The sequence below is a fragment of the Rosa rugosa genome, chromosome 6 (genome assembly GCF_958449725.1).
Source record: "Rosa rugosa chromosome 6, drRosRugo1.1, whole genome shotgun sequence".
NCBI classification, from domain to species: domain Eukaryota; kingdom Viridiplantae; phylum Streptophyta; class Magnoliopsida; order Rosales; family Rosaceae; genus Rosa; species Rosa rugosa.
The window spans coordinates 51,084,359-51,097,370 of record NC_084825.1 but is presented as its reverse complement, the minus strand read 5'-3'; the positions used below and the strand labels follow the sequence as shown (position 1 = coordinate 51,097,370).

The 13,012-nt window shown below is 39.6% G+C and overlaps 2 protein-coding genes across 2 annotated transcripts; both read right to left on the bottom strand.

The window, feature by feature from the left end:
• Positions 1-3,476: 3,476 nt before the first annotated feature.
• LOC133718254 (protein FAR1-RELATED SEQUENCE 5-like) lies at positions 3,477-8,379 on the bottom strand. The gene is made up of 6 exons (XM_062145079.1): positions 8,193-8,379; positions 7,963-8,108; positions 5,309-7,656; positions 5,092-5,220; positions 4,941-4,991; positions 3,477-4,851 (listed from the first exon to the last, which is right to left on the bottom strand). The coding sequence occupies exons 3-6, from the start codon at positions 7,649-7,651 to the stop codon at positions 4,795-4,797; spliced, it is 2,580 nt and encodes an 859-aa protein (XP_062001063.1). The 5' UTR covers positions 7,652-7,656; positions 7,963-8,108; positions 8,193-8,379; the 3' UTR covers positions 3,477-4,794.
• Positions 8,380-12,027: 3,648 nt separating this feature from the next.
• On the bottom strand, positions 12,028-12,597 carry LOC133714109 (protein 108-like). Its single transcript, XM_062140187.1, has 2 exons — positions 12,262-12,597; positions 12,028-12,172 (listed from the first exon to the last, which is right to left on the bottom strand). Exons 1-2 carry the CDS (start codon positions 12,554-12,556, stop codon positions 12,162-12,164), a joined length of 306 nt encoding a protein of 101 aa, XP_061996171.1. The 5' UTR covers positions 12,557-12,597; the 3' UTR covers positions 12,028-12,161.
• Positions 12,598-13,012: the final 415 nt, after the last annotated feature.

The window sequence follows — 13,012 nt, the reverse complement described above, 5'->3', positions numbered from 1 at the left end:
TCTCTTATTTTATTTTTCTTTATATATATATTATAAAAATAAAATAAAAATAAAAATAATATAAAACCGCCTAGGCGTCTGGGCGCTAGTCACCTGTTGCTCATGGAATGTACACTTTGTTGATAAAGTCTATTTCCTACACATTGTTGCTCATGAAATGTATACTTTTCATTACAATTAATAAGTTAGTTATACCACATTAGTGGACATGTAAGAATTTTGTGTGATCAAAATTAAAAATCGATAAATTTGATATTACCCATCTATTTATAGAGTATTATTAGGTATTGTGTAAAAAAATTAACTCAATCCGCCGTCATTTTGACATAAAATAAACATGTCAACCATTTAAAAACTTCTACTTCCCTAAGGGGAGCGGACCATTGAGGAGATAAAATTCTCGAAATTTTTACATTATTTGATATAGCTCCTACCCACGAGAGCATGAGAGCTGACCGATCGAAAAAATAAGTTACGAGTGAGTGGTTATGAGCATATTAGTTTTATGTGGTATTTAAAGTTTAGGGTTGATCTACTAGATCGAGACCCAAACGATGACAAAAATAGCTGAAATTTTGACCATAATTATATCTTCTTATCATGATAACATCCGACGGCCGATTTTGATAAATTCTATTTCCTCCACATTGTTCCTCTTGGAGGGTATATTATTTGATACAACACATTAGTACATATATAAGGATCTTGTGCGATCTAAACAATCGAAATTGAAAATCGATAAATTTGACATTACCCATCTAATTATAGTGTATTAATAGATATTGTGTAAAAAAATTAACCCGATCCGCCGTCAAATCGACACGAAATAAACCGGTCAACCCTTTAAAAGCTTCTACTTCCCTAAGGGGAGCCGACCATTGAGGAGATAAAATTCCCAAATTTTTTACATTATTTTATAAAATTCCCAAATTTCAGCTTCAAAATTCAAACAATTCCATAATAGTAATGACGTCGATCCACTCAGCCAACCGATTAAAGCTTAATAACCCTATATTTCTTCACTACAAGCTGCAAAGAGCAAGGGTGTCATCGGATCGTACACTTGAGACACAGTTCGTTAGATAAGACAAGTACATTATTTTAGGCTTCGGGTTCAAAATTCAAACAATTCCGAGATAGTAATGACGTGGATCCACTCGGTCAACCGATTAAATTTTAATAAGCCTATATTTTTCCACTACAAGCTGCAAACAGCAAGGGTGTCATCGGATCGTACAATTGAGACACTGTCCGTTAGATATAACAAGTACATTATTTTAGGCTTCGGGTTCAAAATTCAGACAATTCCGTGATAGTAATGGCGTGGATCCACTCGGTCAACCGATTAAGCTTTAATAATCCTATATTTTTTCACTACAAGCTTCAAACAGCAAGGGTGTCATCGGATCTTACACTTGAGACACTGTCCGTTAGATATAACAAGTACATTATTTTAGGCTTCGGGTTCGAAATTCAGACAATTCCGTAATAGTAATGACGTCGATCCACTCGGTCAACCGATTAAAGCTAAATAAGCCTTAGTCGTTTGACCGAGCCGTCGGCATACTATCAATGATGGAATTTTCTAAATTTTTGACCCAAAGCCTAAAATAATGTACTTGACACATCTGACGGAAGGATTCTTAAGTGTAAGATCCTATGACGGCCATGCCCTTTGAAGCTTGTAGTGAAAAAACAATAGGATTATTAAAACTAAGTCGTTTGACCGAGCTGATCAACATCCTAATGATGACGGATTTATCCGAATTTTTGAACTGAAGCCTGAAATAATGTACATGCCACATCTGACGGAAGAATTTCTCAAGTGTACGATCTGATAACAGCCTTGCCCTTTGAAGCTTGTAGTGAAAAAAAATAGGGTTATTAAGTTTTAGTCGTTTGACCGAGCCGATCGACATCCGATCGATGACGGATTTGTCCGATTTTTGGAACTAAAGCCTAATATAATATACTTGGCACATCTGACGGAAGGATTCTCATCTGTACTATCCGATGATGGCCTTGCCCTTAGAAGGTTGTATAGAAAAAAAATAGGGTTATTAAGCCTTAGTCGTTTGACCGAGCCGATCGACATCCGATCGATGACGGATTTGTCCGATTTTTGGAACTAAAGCCTAAGATAATATACTTGGCACATCTGACGGAAGGATTCTCAAGTGTACGATCGGATGATGGCCTTGCCCTTTGAAGCTTGTAGTGAAAAAATAGGGTTATTAAGTTTTAGTCGTTTGACCGAGCCGATCGACATCCGATCGATGACGGATTTGTCCGATTTTTGGAACTAAAGACTAATATAATATACTTGACACATCTGACGGAAGGATTCTCAAGTTTACGATCCGATGATGGCCTTGCCCTTAGAAGGTTGTATAGAAACAAATAGGGTTATTAAGACTTAGTCATTTGACCGAGCCGATCGACATCCGATCGATGACGGATTTGTCCGATTTTTGGAACTAAAGCCTAAGATAATATACTTGGCACATCTGACGGAAGGATTCTCAAGTGTACGATCGGATGATGGCCTTGCCCTTTGAAGCTTGTAGTGAAAAAAAATAGGGTTATTAAGTTTTAGTCGTTTGACCGAGCCGATCGACATCCGATCGATGACGGATTTGTCCGATTTTTGGAACTAAAGCCTAATATAATATACTTGACACATCTGACGGAAGGATTCTCAAGTTTAAGATCCGATGATGGCCTTGCCCTTAGAAGGTTGTATAGAAGAAAAAAATAGGGTTATTAAAGGGTTGACTGCTTTGTTTGATGTCATCGGATCGTACACTTGAGACACTGTCCGTTAGATATAACAAGTACATTATTTTAGGCTTCGGGTTCAAAATTCAGACAATTCTGTGATAGTAATGGCGTTGATCCACTTGGTCAACCGATTAAGCTGTAATAACCCTATATTTTTTCACTACAAGCTTCAAAGAGCAAGGGTGTCATCGGATCGTACACTTGAGACACTGTCCGTTAGATATAACAAGTACATTATTTTAGGCTTCGGGTTCAAAATTCAGACAATTCCGTGATAGTAATGACGTGGATCCACTCGGTCAACCGATTAAGCTTTAATAACCCTATATTTTTTAACTACAAGCTTCAAAGAGCAAGGGTGTCATCGGATCTTACACTTGAGACACTGTCCGTTAGATATAACAAGTACATTATTTTAGGCTTCGGGTTTGAAATTCAGACAATTCCGTAACAGTAATGACGTCGATCCACTCGGTCAACCGATTAAGCTTTAATAAGCCTATATTTTTTCACTACAAGCATCAAAGAGCAAGGGTGTCATCGGATCGTACACTTGAGACACTGTCCGTTAGATATAACAAGTACATTATTTTAGGCTTCGGCTTCAAAATTCAGACAATTCCGTCATAATAATGACGTCGATCCACTCGGGCAACTGACTAAGGTATTTTTCTTATTTTTATTAACTTCCCACTTTGAATGACTAGATCGTTAATGAATACAAGATTTGGGACACAATATTAGAGTACACATCACGACGAGTCTCTAAGAATTTTTGGGAATTTTTACGGACACCCAGCTATTTATTAAGATTTTTCAAAGTTTAAAAATTTTAAAAATTATTTTTAGAAAATATAGAAATATTTTTTTTTTGAGAAGAAAATATTTGTTAATTTTTTTTACGAGGTGCCATCTGGACCGTCCACTCTCCACTGTTTGATCTGAACCGTTGATCGAAACTATTTATCTGGGCTCCAAAGATTGATGAGATCAAGTTCTCGATCTGGACACAAGCAAGGATGACCCGACCGGAGCTCCGGCGCTAGGCGGCGTCACGGCGGCACACCAGCGAGGACAAGGATGGCTTATTTCCGGCGCTTTTCATCAAGTCGGTCGAGGAACTCCCCTACAACGTCCGTCATCCACATCGACGCCGTCCTGGCCTCCGCCGTCAATCTCATGAGGATCATGTCGGCTCATGGCTGCAAGGTCTTGGCCGGAGATGAAGGTGGTGCTGCCGCCGATGTCGGAGTGCAAGGGTGCCAGAGAGCTTCGAGCAGAACTAAGGCCGTGAGCAGGTGGAGCTTCCACGTTGCTCATATTTCTTTCTGTGATTCATTCCATTCTGTTTCTGGATTTTTTAGCAGAACAGCAGAGAAGAAGAGGTGACGATGAAATTGGTGATACCCATCAGCTAACCAAACTAATGGCTGAGAATTTGGCACCTCTCTATTAATTTTTTTCGAGGCCTTCTGCCACCCTCTCTCCCTCTGCCTGTTCGAAATTCGATTGCAGGTCAAATATTGAATGGGAATTGAATTTGGTGTGAAATTCAAGATCAGATCGAGTGAGTGAGTTGGTCAAATCCGGGCTGAATTCTGCAGCTGACAGTGAAAATGAGTTTGGAAGAATGGAGAGATATGGTTATACTTACGGTGAGGAGCATGGTGATGAACACTCCCACGAGAACTCAATCCAAGATCCATTTCTACCTAGATAAATTCATTAATCAATTCACCCTGGTCTGCATTAATTTCATTTCACACAAAACCCAGTCTGTGTAAAACTTGGAACTGGGAACCGACTAACCGGCTAAACCTTTCCTATATGCATTATATTTTAATAAACAGTCACGTGAAAATCACGTGGGTGGACCCCAAAACTTCGAGCACCGTATGCTCCGAGCACGGAAGACGTTCCCTTGTTTTATAGTTAAAGCTCGGAAGTTGGGAGTCGTTAGATTAGTTCATTTGATCCTTGTATTTCGATGACTTAAGTCAAAGAATGCGAGGGTCAGAGCAAAAATGAAGGTGAATGTGGAGGGTGGAGATCGAGATCGAGATCCATTGCCTACAGTGTGACCATGAAGTAAAATTATTAGCATGGATACTGGTTACTTTGAATAAGAACTTTACTATTTCACCTTTGCTTGTAATTACCTGCCTCAGTTCAGACATGGGTTCTTGGTATGTGCCATTGATAAGAGGTTCCTGTATGAGAATTAGTATACAAACAACTCAGATACGGTGGCCATAAAAGCTCGAATCAGGTGAATATGTAATTTTCTCTGAAAAAAAAAAAAAAAACTACCTGAAGCAATTGCAATTGGGAAGGTGAATCGTGTTGGTTAGGAAAGATGTTTGGAGGTCGAAACAAGATGGCATTATCTTGCGCGTACGTGCAGTTGACTACAGGGTTCTCTTCAAAAGTGTACAAACCCTGTGCAGTAAACATGAAAGGATCAAAACTTGCACACTTTCAGCAAACTAAACATTGACAATAGCCAAAAGTGCAATTCAAGACTCACCTGTGTAATGGGATTTCCGGTTAAGGGTTCCGAAGAAATGTAGGAATGATTACTTTGCGGGGATGCATCTGAAATCTGAATTCTGTTTGTGCTAGAGAAGTTTCCATTTACATTCATTAATTCACCTCTGTCGAGGACAGCACTCCCTTGTTCGTTTGCTCCTTTTACTCCATTCTCACCCTGATTCTCAAAAGCATTCTCATCTAGAAAAGTTTCTGCATGCTCATTATCAGAAGTAGTTGTACCTGTGCTGCTTGACGTGACAGCTTGAGCATCCTCAGGTTTTAATGTCAAAATTTTCTCAACCCCGTCCATCACTTGGTCGAGTTGTCTAACAGCGAATTGAAATGCTTCCCCAGATTCAGAAGCCCTGGTAGATAACATCAGAATTCTGTGGCTAAGATCTTTGTAACGGCTTGCCACAATAAGCTTAGGGTTATCATTGTCGGTGGAGACATCACTCGGTCTTGCAATCCCTAACCTTGCATCTTTTGTCCATCTCTTCAAGACATATTTGGCGGGGAGTACCTTTATATTCCTGTGATCCAGCACTTTAAGGGCATGGCTACATAGAAACCCAACACTCTCAAATTTCTTACAACTGCATATAACTGTACCATCAGAGGAACAGAATCTGACACTGTGTTCTTGAGTTTTCCCAAATGTTTTAGCTCTGTACTCAAACAATGACCCATTCTCACTACATTGGTTAACAACAACATTTAAACACTTCTCATATCCTTGCTGAAATACTTCAAATGCCCTTGAGGTGTATACATTACTTGCATGCTTTAACATAACCACATTCCCCATTAGCCTTGGCAAACAGCTGTTCATTTCATCGCTAGCTTCTATTTCTTTGGACCGTTGCTCATCCACCATCCTTTCGTAATGCTTAAAGAATTGAAGCACAGTAGTGTCAGAGTATAGGCAACTTCTCAGATCATTAAATAAACTTTCGACCAAATGTGCGCCTTTGTCAACAAAAATAGTATTCCTACCATACACCACAGCCCATTTCTCTCGTGCTCTAAACATCCATTTTAACCAGTCATTCTGCTGAAGACCATATTTATCTAGCATATCCCCCCAAGCAGAAACAAAATCATCTTCATCTTTGTGGTCGTATATACATCTCTTGAAATCATTGGCAAAAGACCCGGTATCGTTTACCATGGGGCTAATGTGTTTGAGAGCATTTTCGTACATTTGCCATGTGCATATACGATGGTCTGTTTCTGGTAAGACTGAATCGATTACCTCAACAATTGTTGCATCTTGATCAGTTAGAATGATCCTTGGTTTCTTCCCTGACATTGCTTCCAAGAAGGTTTGAAATAGCCACTTGTAAGATTCCATGGTGTCATCATACAAAAGTGTGGCAGCAAAGATCAGCACCTGTTTGTGATGGTTTACTCCTATAAACTGTACAAATGGGAGACAATTCTTGTCTGTTCTGCAAATTGTGTCCAGACAAACCACATCCCCAAAATAATCATAATCTGATACCATCTTATCATCGGCCCAAAAGATGTTACAAACTTTATCATCAGTATCAACCTGTAATGCATAAAAAAAGGATGGGTTTTCAACATGTTGCCTTTGAAAGTAATGCAGCAAACGTCCAACTTCTCCCTTCTTCATATCTCTGGTCCTTTCAGATTGAAGATGATTGTTATAACCTAAAGAAACATTATCGAGAGATTCCCTTACTCTAAACCGTCTATTCATCGATTCAGATGCCAATTTTGACAGTGTTCTGAAATCTTTGGTACCTTCTACCAGTTCAGCATCAGCAGCTTGAGAAATACTGGATTCCCTCTGCAGTGGTAATACTTGAGCCATACTTGCGTTTAAATTGTCATGATTGTGTTGTTCTTCAATATGTGAAACCCGATATTTACCATCAGGTTGACGAGTAATGACCATATGCGCCAGGCAACCAGTTCTAGTTTCCTTTCGATGTTTCTTTACAGTAACATCCCTTTTATCCCTCCGCCGATAACCCTCTTTAGAACAAGTGAACTTCCTAGATACCACCTGACCATGTACCTTACTCCTATTCACCCAATCTTTCCGAACATTGAAACCCACCAACTTAGCATACTTATTATAACACCTGTAAGCATGCTCATCAGACTCAAACTCTGTACCAACTTTCACAACTGCATCGACACTGTGGTCATTTGTAGATGATACATTGGACACAGTGCCATTGCCATGAACAATTTTCAGGTTGTGACAGTCCTGCTCTACATTCAAGTCCAAACTATTGTTTGTTTCAACTCCAAAATCTATGCTTTCCTCAACAATACTAATAAAATCGCCTTCCTCCCTTTCCATCGACCCTTCATAATAACACGAATAAAGCATCAAACATTGAAAGAAACAGAGAAAATCAGTCACTAATTCTATGTCCAACAACAGCAAAGTCCAAAATCTTTCCTATACTGCACTACTAAATTTGGACACTGAAAATTTGAATTGCAGCAGCTGCATTGTATAAAATTGGTTTAATTCATTTCCAACTTTATTGATTCTATTTCATAAATTAGCCAATTTGGGTTTGCTCAAAGTCTTAAAATTCACTAGAAACAGGGGAAGCCATGAAAAGTAAAACTACATTTCTGCATTTGTGAGAATTGAACTCATACCTTACAAAACTCTATATACACAGACCCTTGTGCTGAAGTGACCACACCCAATTGGGCAAATTGCATTCAGCTCATTACACAAACAGCAAGCTCAGGTTCTGGCATTGACCCTTTCAATGCCGAATCCAGGTGGCCAAATTTCACATCTGCAACAAATTAGGGTTTCAGAATTTCAAATTCCAAATTGCATGTAGTGTTTTAGCTCATTGAATAGGACCAAATTCACTTACCTGAGTAAAGACTCCTCCTTTAAGAGTGAGGCAACTGCAAAGCCATAGCCTTTTAACAGTCGAATTTGGATACCGGTTTCCGATGCGTGAGACAATGCATTACCCTAATATTCAGCTCAATTTGTAGTGGTGAAGCTACTGGTTGAGAGAAAGGAGCTTTGATTTTGCGTAAAGGTTTGAGCTTTTTTGGGGAAGAAATAGAAAAGTGTAAATTCTGTAAAGATTGAGGGGTTCAAATATAGTTATTGAAAACATCTGTGGTGTTTACTGTGATTTTTTAAAATTGTAATTCTAGATAATACAGGGCTAGTATAATTGAACCACGTGGCGTTGATATATTCATCATATTGATCGAGATTTCAAATACGTGATACTTTTAAACTTTACAATAATTACTTCATATTTCTAATAAATATTGATGGACACGTGATAGAGTTAAAGTAAACAATTAACGACTTGTTTTTTTTTTTTTTGAAATAAAGGGCCGGTGCGGCTGTCTTCAAACATTGATTAATGAAACTGCCGAATACAAGGGGAGGACGTTGAGCCTAAACCCCTAATTACAATAAACATCTAGAGAACGTCCCAAAATAATATCAGGAGTCTCTATAAAGTATATGTATTCTAGCATGCACCAACTAGCAAAGAGTGTTCTATTAGCTACTCCATTTGCTTTGAAATAGCGGTGACATAACGGAAAGATAACTCGATTACAACGAAGCATAATTACTAATTTCACAGCTTTCCTACTATGTTGCCGCCGAAAAATAAATACGACGACACTTAGTTTCATTCTGCCACTAGGAGGTTGCACCCATTTAATCAGAATGGATCGTCGCCTCGCTAGGTCAGACAAGGCACATATAGTGCATACACAGGCATTTAGCCCGACTAGGCTTACAGAATACTTGTAGGAGCTTATTACTCGCCAAAGGCGAGACAACATTAAACTATAAAAGTAAATAAAACTAATAAAACAGATAAGGAAAGTGTTGACACCCAAATTTCCACAAGTTCAAATTCTATGAGTGATAAGCGAAGAGGGCAAGTCATCAACCTCGTAACCTAATTGGGCCTTCAAGCAAGCCCATTTCACGTCAAAATGAAGCTCTCTATTTAGCAAGCTATACGAGAAGCCCAAATTCTCAAACGATTGACATGCATTTTCAAAGGAGCTAACACGCTTATTTACCATGCAATACGCGTAGACCCAAGCTACGTTTGGGGCTTATACGGCGGGATGTGGTGTGGAAGGTAACGGATCCTGTGAGGCCCATTGTTACGATAAGGCCCATCGATAATTTTGGACTTGGGAACCAAAATTCATGCTTGATGGACCAAAATCTTAACATGGGCTAGTAGAGAGATGAAAGCAAGCCCAACAAGACTTAGAGCCCACTAGAGTCATTCCCCTACCCAAAGTCCACTACACTAGAACCGGTAGCCCAAAAAATCGTTGGAGTCGTCTTCCCCAAATCAGGAACGTTGTTCCATCAAGTTGTTGCTGGGATTACTACTCCACCCATTTCTGGTAAGAACCCCAAGTCTATACAAAAGCTTCCCAACTCTCATCCTCCGAAATCCTATCTCAATTTCCAATAATCCTTAGATTTTTGTGATCACAATTTACAATAGCACAAATCAAGGGATTATGATCTCTCCAAAATCACAGCAGCACGAAATCTGGGATCCCCATCACCGTCCTATACCTGCGCCACAGGTCTTTACCCACTTAGCCAAAGCAAGCTTTCACTCTTTTGATTTCATGGGGAAAACAAAAGCTGAAAGTTTTAGAATGATCCCATCAAAACTGAGAATACCCTTTCAAAGCCTCTGGTTCTTGGCGCAAATCCTCCCCGTCTATCACCGCTATAAAGGGCGAGTCCATTGCCGTAGGAAACCAAGCCACAACAGCCCAGAAACATCAAGCAAGAGATCAAGCTTTATCTCTGAATCCCTAGCCATCAATTCTTCCCAACCAACCTTAACCCAAAATCCAGAAATCATGCCATTGCTGGAATTCTCCCTCTCTGCTAAACTCTCATGCATCTAGCTCCCACACCACATCCACCTATAAGTTCCATTTGAATTAATTCCAGTTGCTGCTGTTATCACCTGGGCCAATCGCTGCTGGTATCTTCAAGCCAAAAAGCTGCTGTTACCACCCAGCTAGTCACAACAAAGTTGTTCTCAGGTTCAACCTTTGATCAATTTCGGGCCTAGTCTCGCTTAATCAAGAGGGCCCTGCTGCAAAGGTTCAAAACACAAAATAGCCCTCACAGAGAGCAGCCCATGCAGGGCCCAAACCCAAGCCTGTACCAAGGAAGCAGGAAGACCATCGACGACCGACCAAGCTTGGCCCAAACCCGGCATGACCACCTCCGACCAGCCACTCTGCCGAAACGCCGCCCCCATCGATCCACCATCCCCGTTAGTATGAGGAGCGCCACCTATTCCAATCCATCTGCTCCCCATATCGGAATCAGTAGACCCCAACCCGATCGGGTCATTCCAATCAGATTGGAAAACAACCGATCCCAGCCTTGCCATCAGCAGCACTTCACCACCAGCCCGACTCAGACCTCGCAACACCCATCCAATCCACCAACCCGGCCAACAAGGAGCGATCCAAGACCCCCCAGCCATCGCAATCTTCCTGTCCCTCAACTCTACACTCTCCCCAATCAGATCGAGACTGCAATCTCCCTAATCCGATCGAGGCTGCAACACTCGAGGACCCTACGCCTGACGACAAACCCAATCTGGGTCGAAACGGCCCGTCCGACGACGGCGCCGTAAGGGCGTGCCGGCGGACGAGAATAGGAACAGTGTTTTTAGGTCAAAGCGCGTGTAGGCGCGTTCTTCAGCCCCCCGGAAGTTTCATATGTTTCTTTTAAGAAGAAAGAGTTAACAATTAACGACTTTTGTTTATGATAAAATTGTTGCTCGTAAAAATTTGATTTTATTATTAGATTTAAATCACTTTTTACTTTTGTTGAGAAAAACAATAAAGGAATGATTCGTAGAGCATGTTTTCTTCAATATATAAATATTTTAGGCTCTACCTAAGGAGATGTACGTTAAAAAACACTTTAATAGAGGTAAAAATGAGCTTTTAAGTCTTTATGAAAAGTTTGATAGAATTTTTTATTTTTTTTTTAACATTTGATGTTTGATCATTACGTCAAAAGACGAGTAACATATCACTTACTGCACATTCGATCGATAAAAAACAGTGTTTAAACAAAAATAATAATTTGATTTTAGATGATTAAGTATCCATACATGTTAGACTATTTAGAGTCACTTGCAATTATAACTGTCTAAATTCTAATTTATACTGTTATATAATTGTTTACTTTGATCGAGACTTTATGTTTCACCTGAATAGGCCATGCGTCACTAATTTATCAATTTTATCTACTATATTTTTGTACTTCACATAGAAGTTTGAACACATACAACTTGTTCACGTAACTGATCTTGAAAACAAAGAGAATAATGTGGTTAGAGTAAGAAACGAAAATGATGATGTTACATTTGATGGTTTAATTATTAACTTGTAAGCTTCTAATGATTGGCCTTCATTTTCTTATAGTTCTTTTTGTTACAAATAGCAAATGATATTAACACGGTTTGATTGTAATTGAATCGATATTGTTTTGATTCTAACGTAGAGCAATAAGCTAGCTCCACCAAAATTCATGTGCCACATGCATGCTCAGAGGCTCGATCTCATTCTTCGATGGCAATTTCAAAAACCTCTTATTCTTAGGATGAAAAAACATTCATCTGTTTTATTTAATAATATTAAGTTTCGTATTTGATCGCCGTAACATGACAATCAGATGACACGTACATTTAAGGAAGCAAAAGGGCAAAAGGAAAAGAAAGTAAACGAAAGAACAACAGTGAAACTTCAACATTATTCCTTGGCATGCAGCGCGTGCGAGATCTTAATTTGTATGATCAGTTTGTACCTATAAGAGGAAATTAGAGGCTGTTAAGCTAGAGAGAAAAAAAAATAACAGTAAATATGAGGGAAATTATTAACCACAAAAGTAATCACCACAAGAGAGGGGAGGGAGATTGCACTGAGAGGGAAGTTGAGCAGCCATCCTGAGAGTGTTGCAAATACAGCTCGTTTCCACAGCTTGGACCGCATTGCAGCAGTCGGAGCTTGGTTTGTCGTTACTCCCCGGAACCACAAAGGGTGCACACACATTCAGATTGGTCAGGACGGCCGCGCACGAGCTGCCCTGAGCCTCGGCCATCTGGATATGCACCAGCGCGAGGCCCATCAAAGCCACAAGCAGTAGTGCTGCAGCTTGGGAGCTGATGATCATAGACTTGAAGCCTGCCATGAGTAGTGTCTAAGCTGTGAAATTAGCTAAGAACTTATGTCGATCTGTGATTCTCTATGATAATGTCATGAGATATTAGGTCAATTTATAGTTGGTCATTGTAAACATGAGGTGATCACTCTTTGCATGAAGCACCTACTATAGTTTTGGGCTAGCTTACTACGTTAGAGGAGGAAATTTACGTGGGGAATCGACTATCACATAGATTTCACGGTCTACGAATTATTTGTTTTTTCCTTTCTTTTATCTAGATTATTGTTTGGTTTAGAGATAGTAACTTTCTTGAATGTAAATCACTCACTTACTCTTCTTGCAACTCTTCCAGGCTTTGGTTCCTTACTTCCTTATATAACAAGGTGCAATCGGGGTTATTACCGTTTGGCTCAATATGCAGTATACATTTATTTGAAACTATTTGTATCAAACGGCTTGATGTTTTCCTAACAAAGTTTTAAC

Coding starts and splice junctions, on each gene's coding strand:
- LOC133714109 (XM_062140187.1), bottom strand. CDS start 12,556: ATGGCAGGCTTCAAGTCTATGATCATCAGCTCCCAAGCTGCAGCACTA.
- LOC133718254 (XM_062145079.1), bottom strand. CDS start 7,651: ATGGAAAGGGAGGAAGGCGATTTTATTAGTATTGTTGAGGAAAGCATA. Junction 5,221..5,308: donor CCGGAAATCCCATTACACAG/GTGAGTCTTGAA, acceptor TTTACTGCACAG/GGTTTGTACACTTTTGAAGA. Junction 4,852..4,940: donor CCATGTCTGAACTGAGGCAG/GTAATTACAAGC, acceptor GTCACACTGTAG/GCAATGGATCTCGATCTCGA.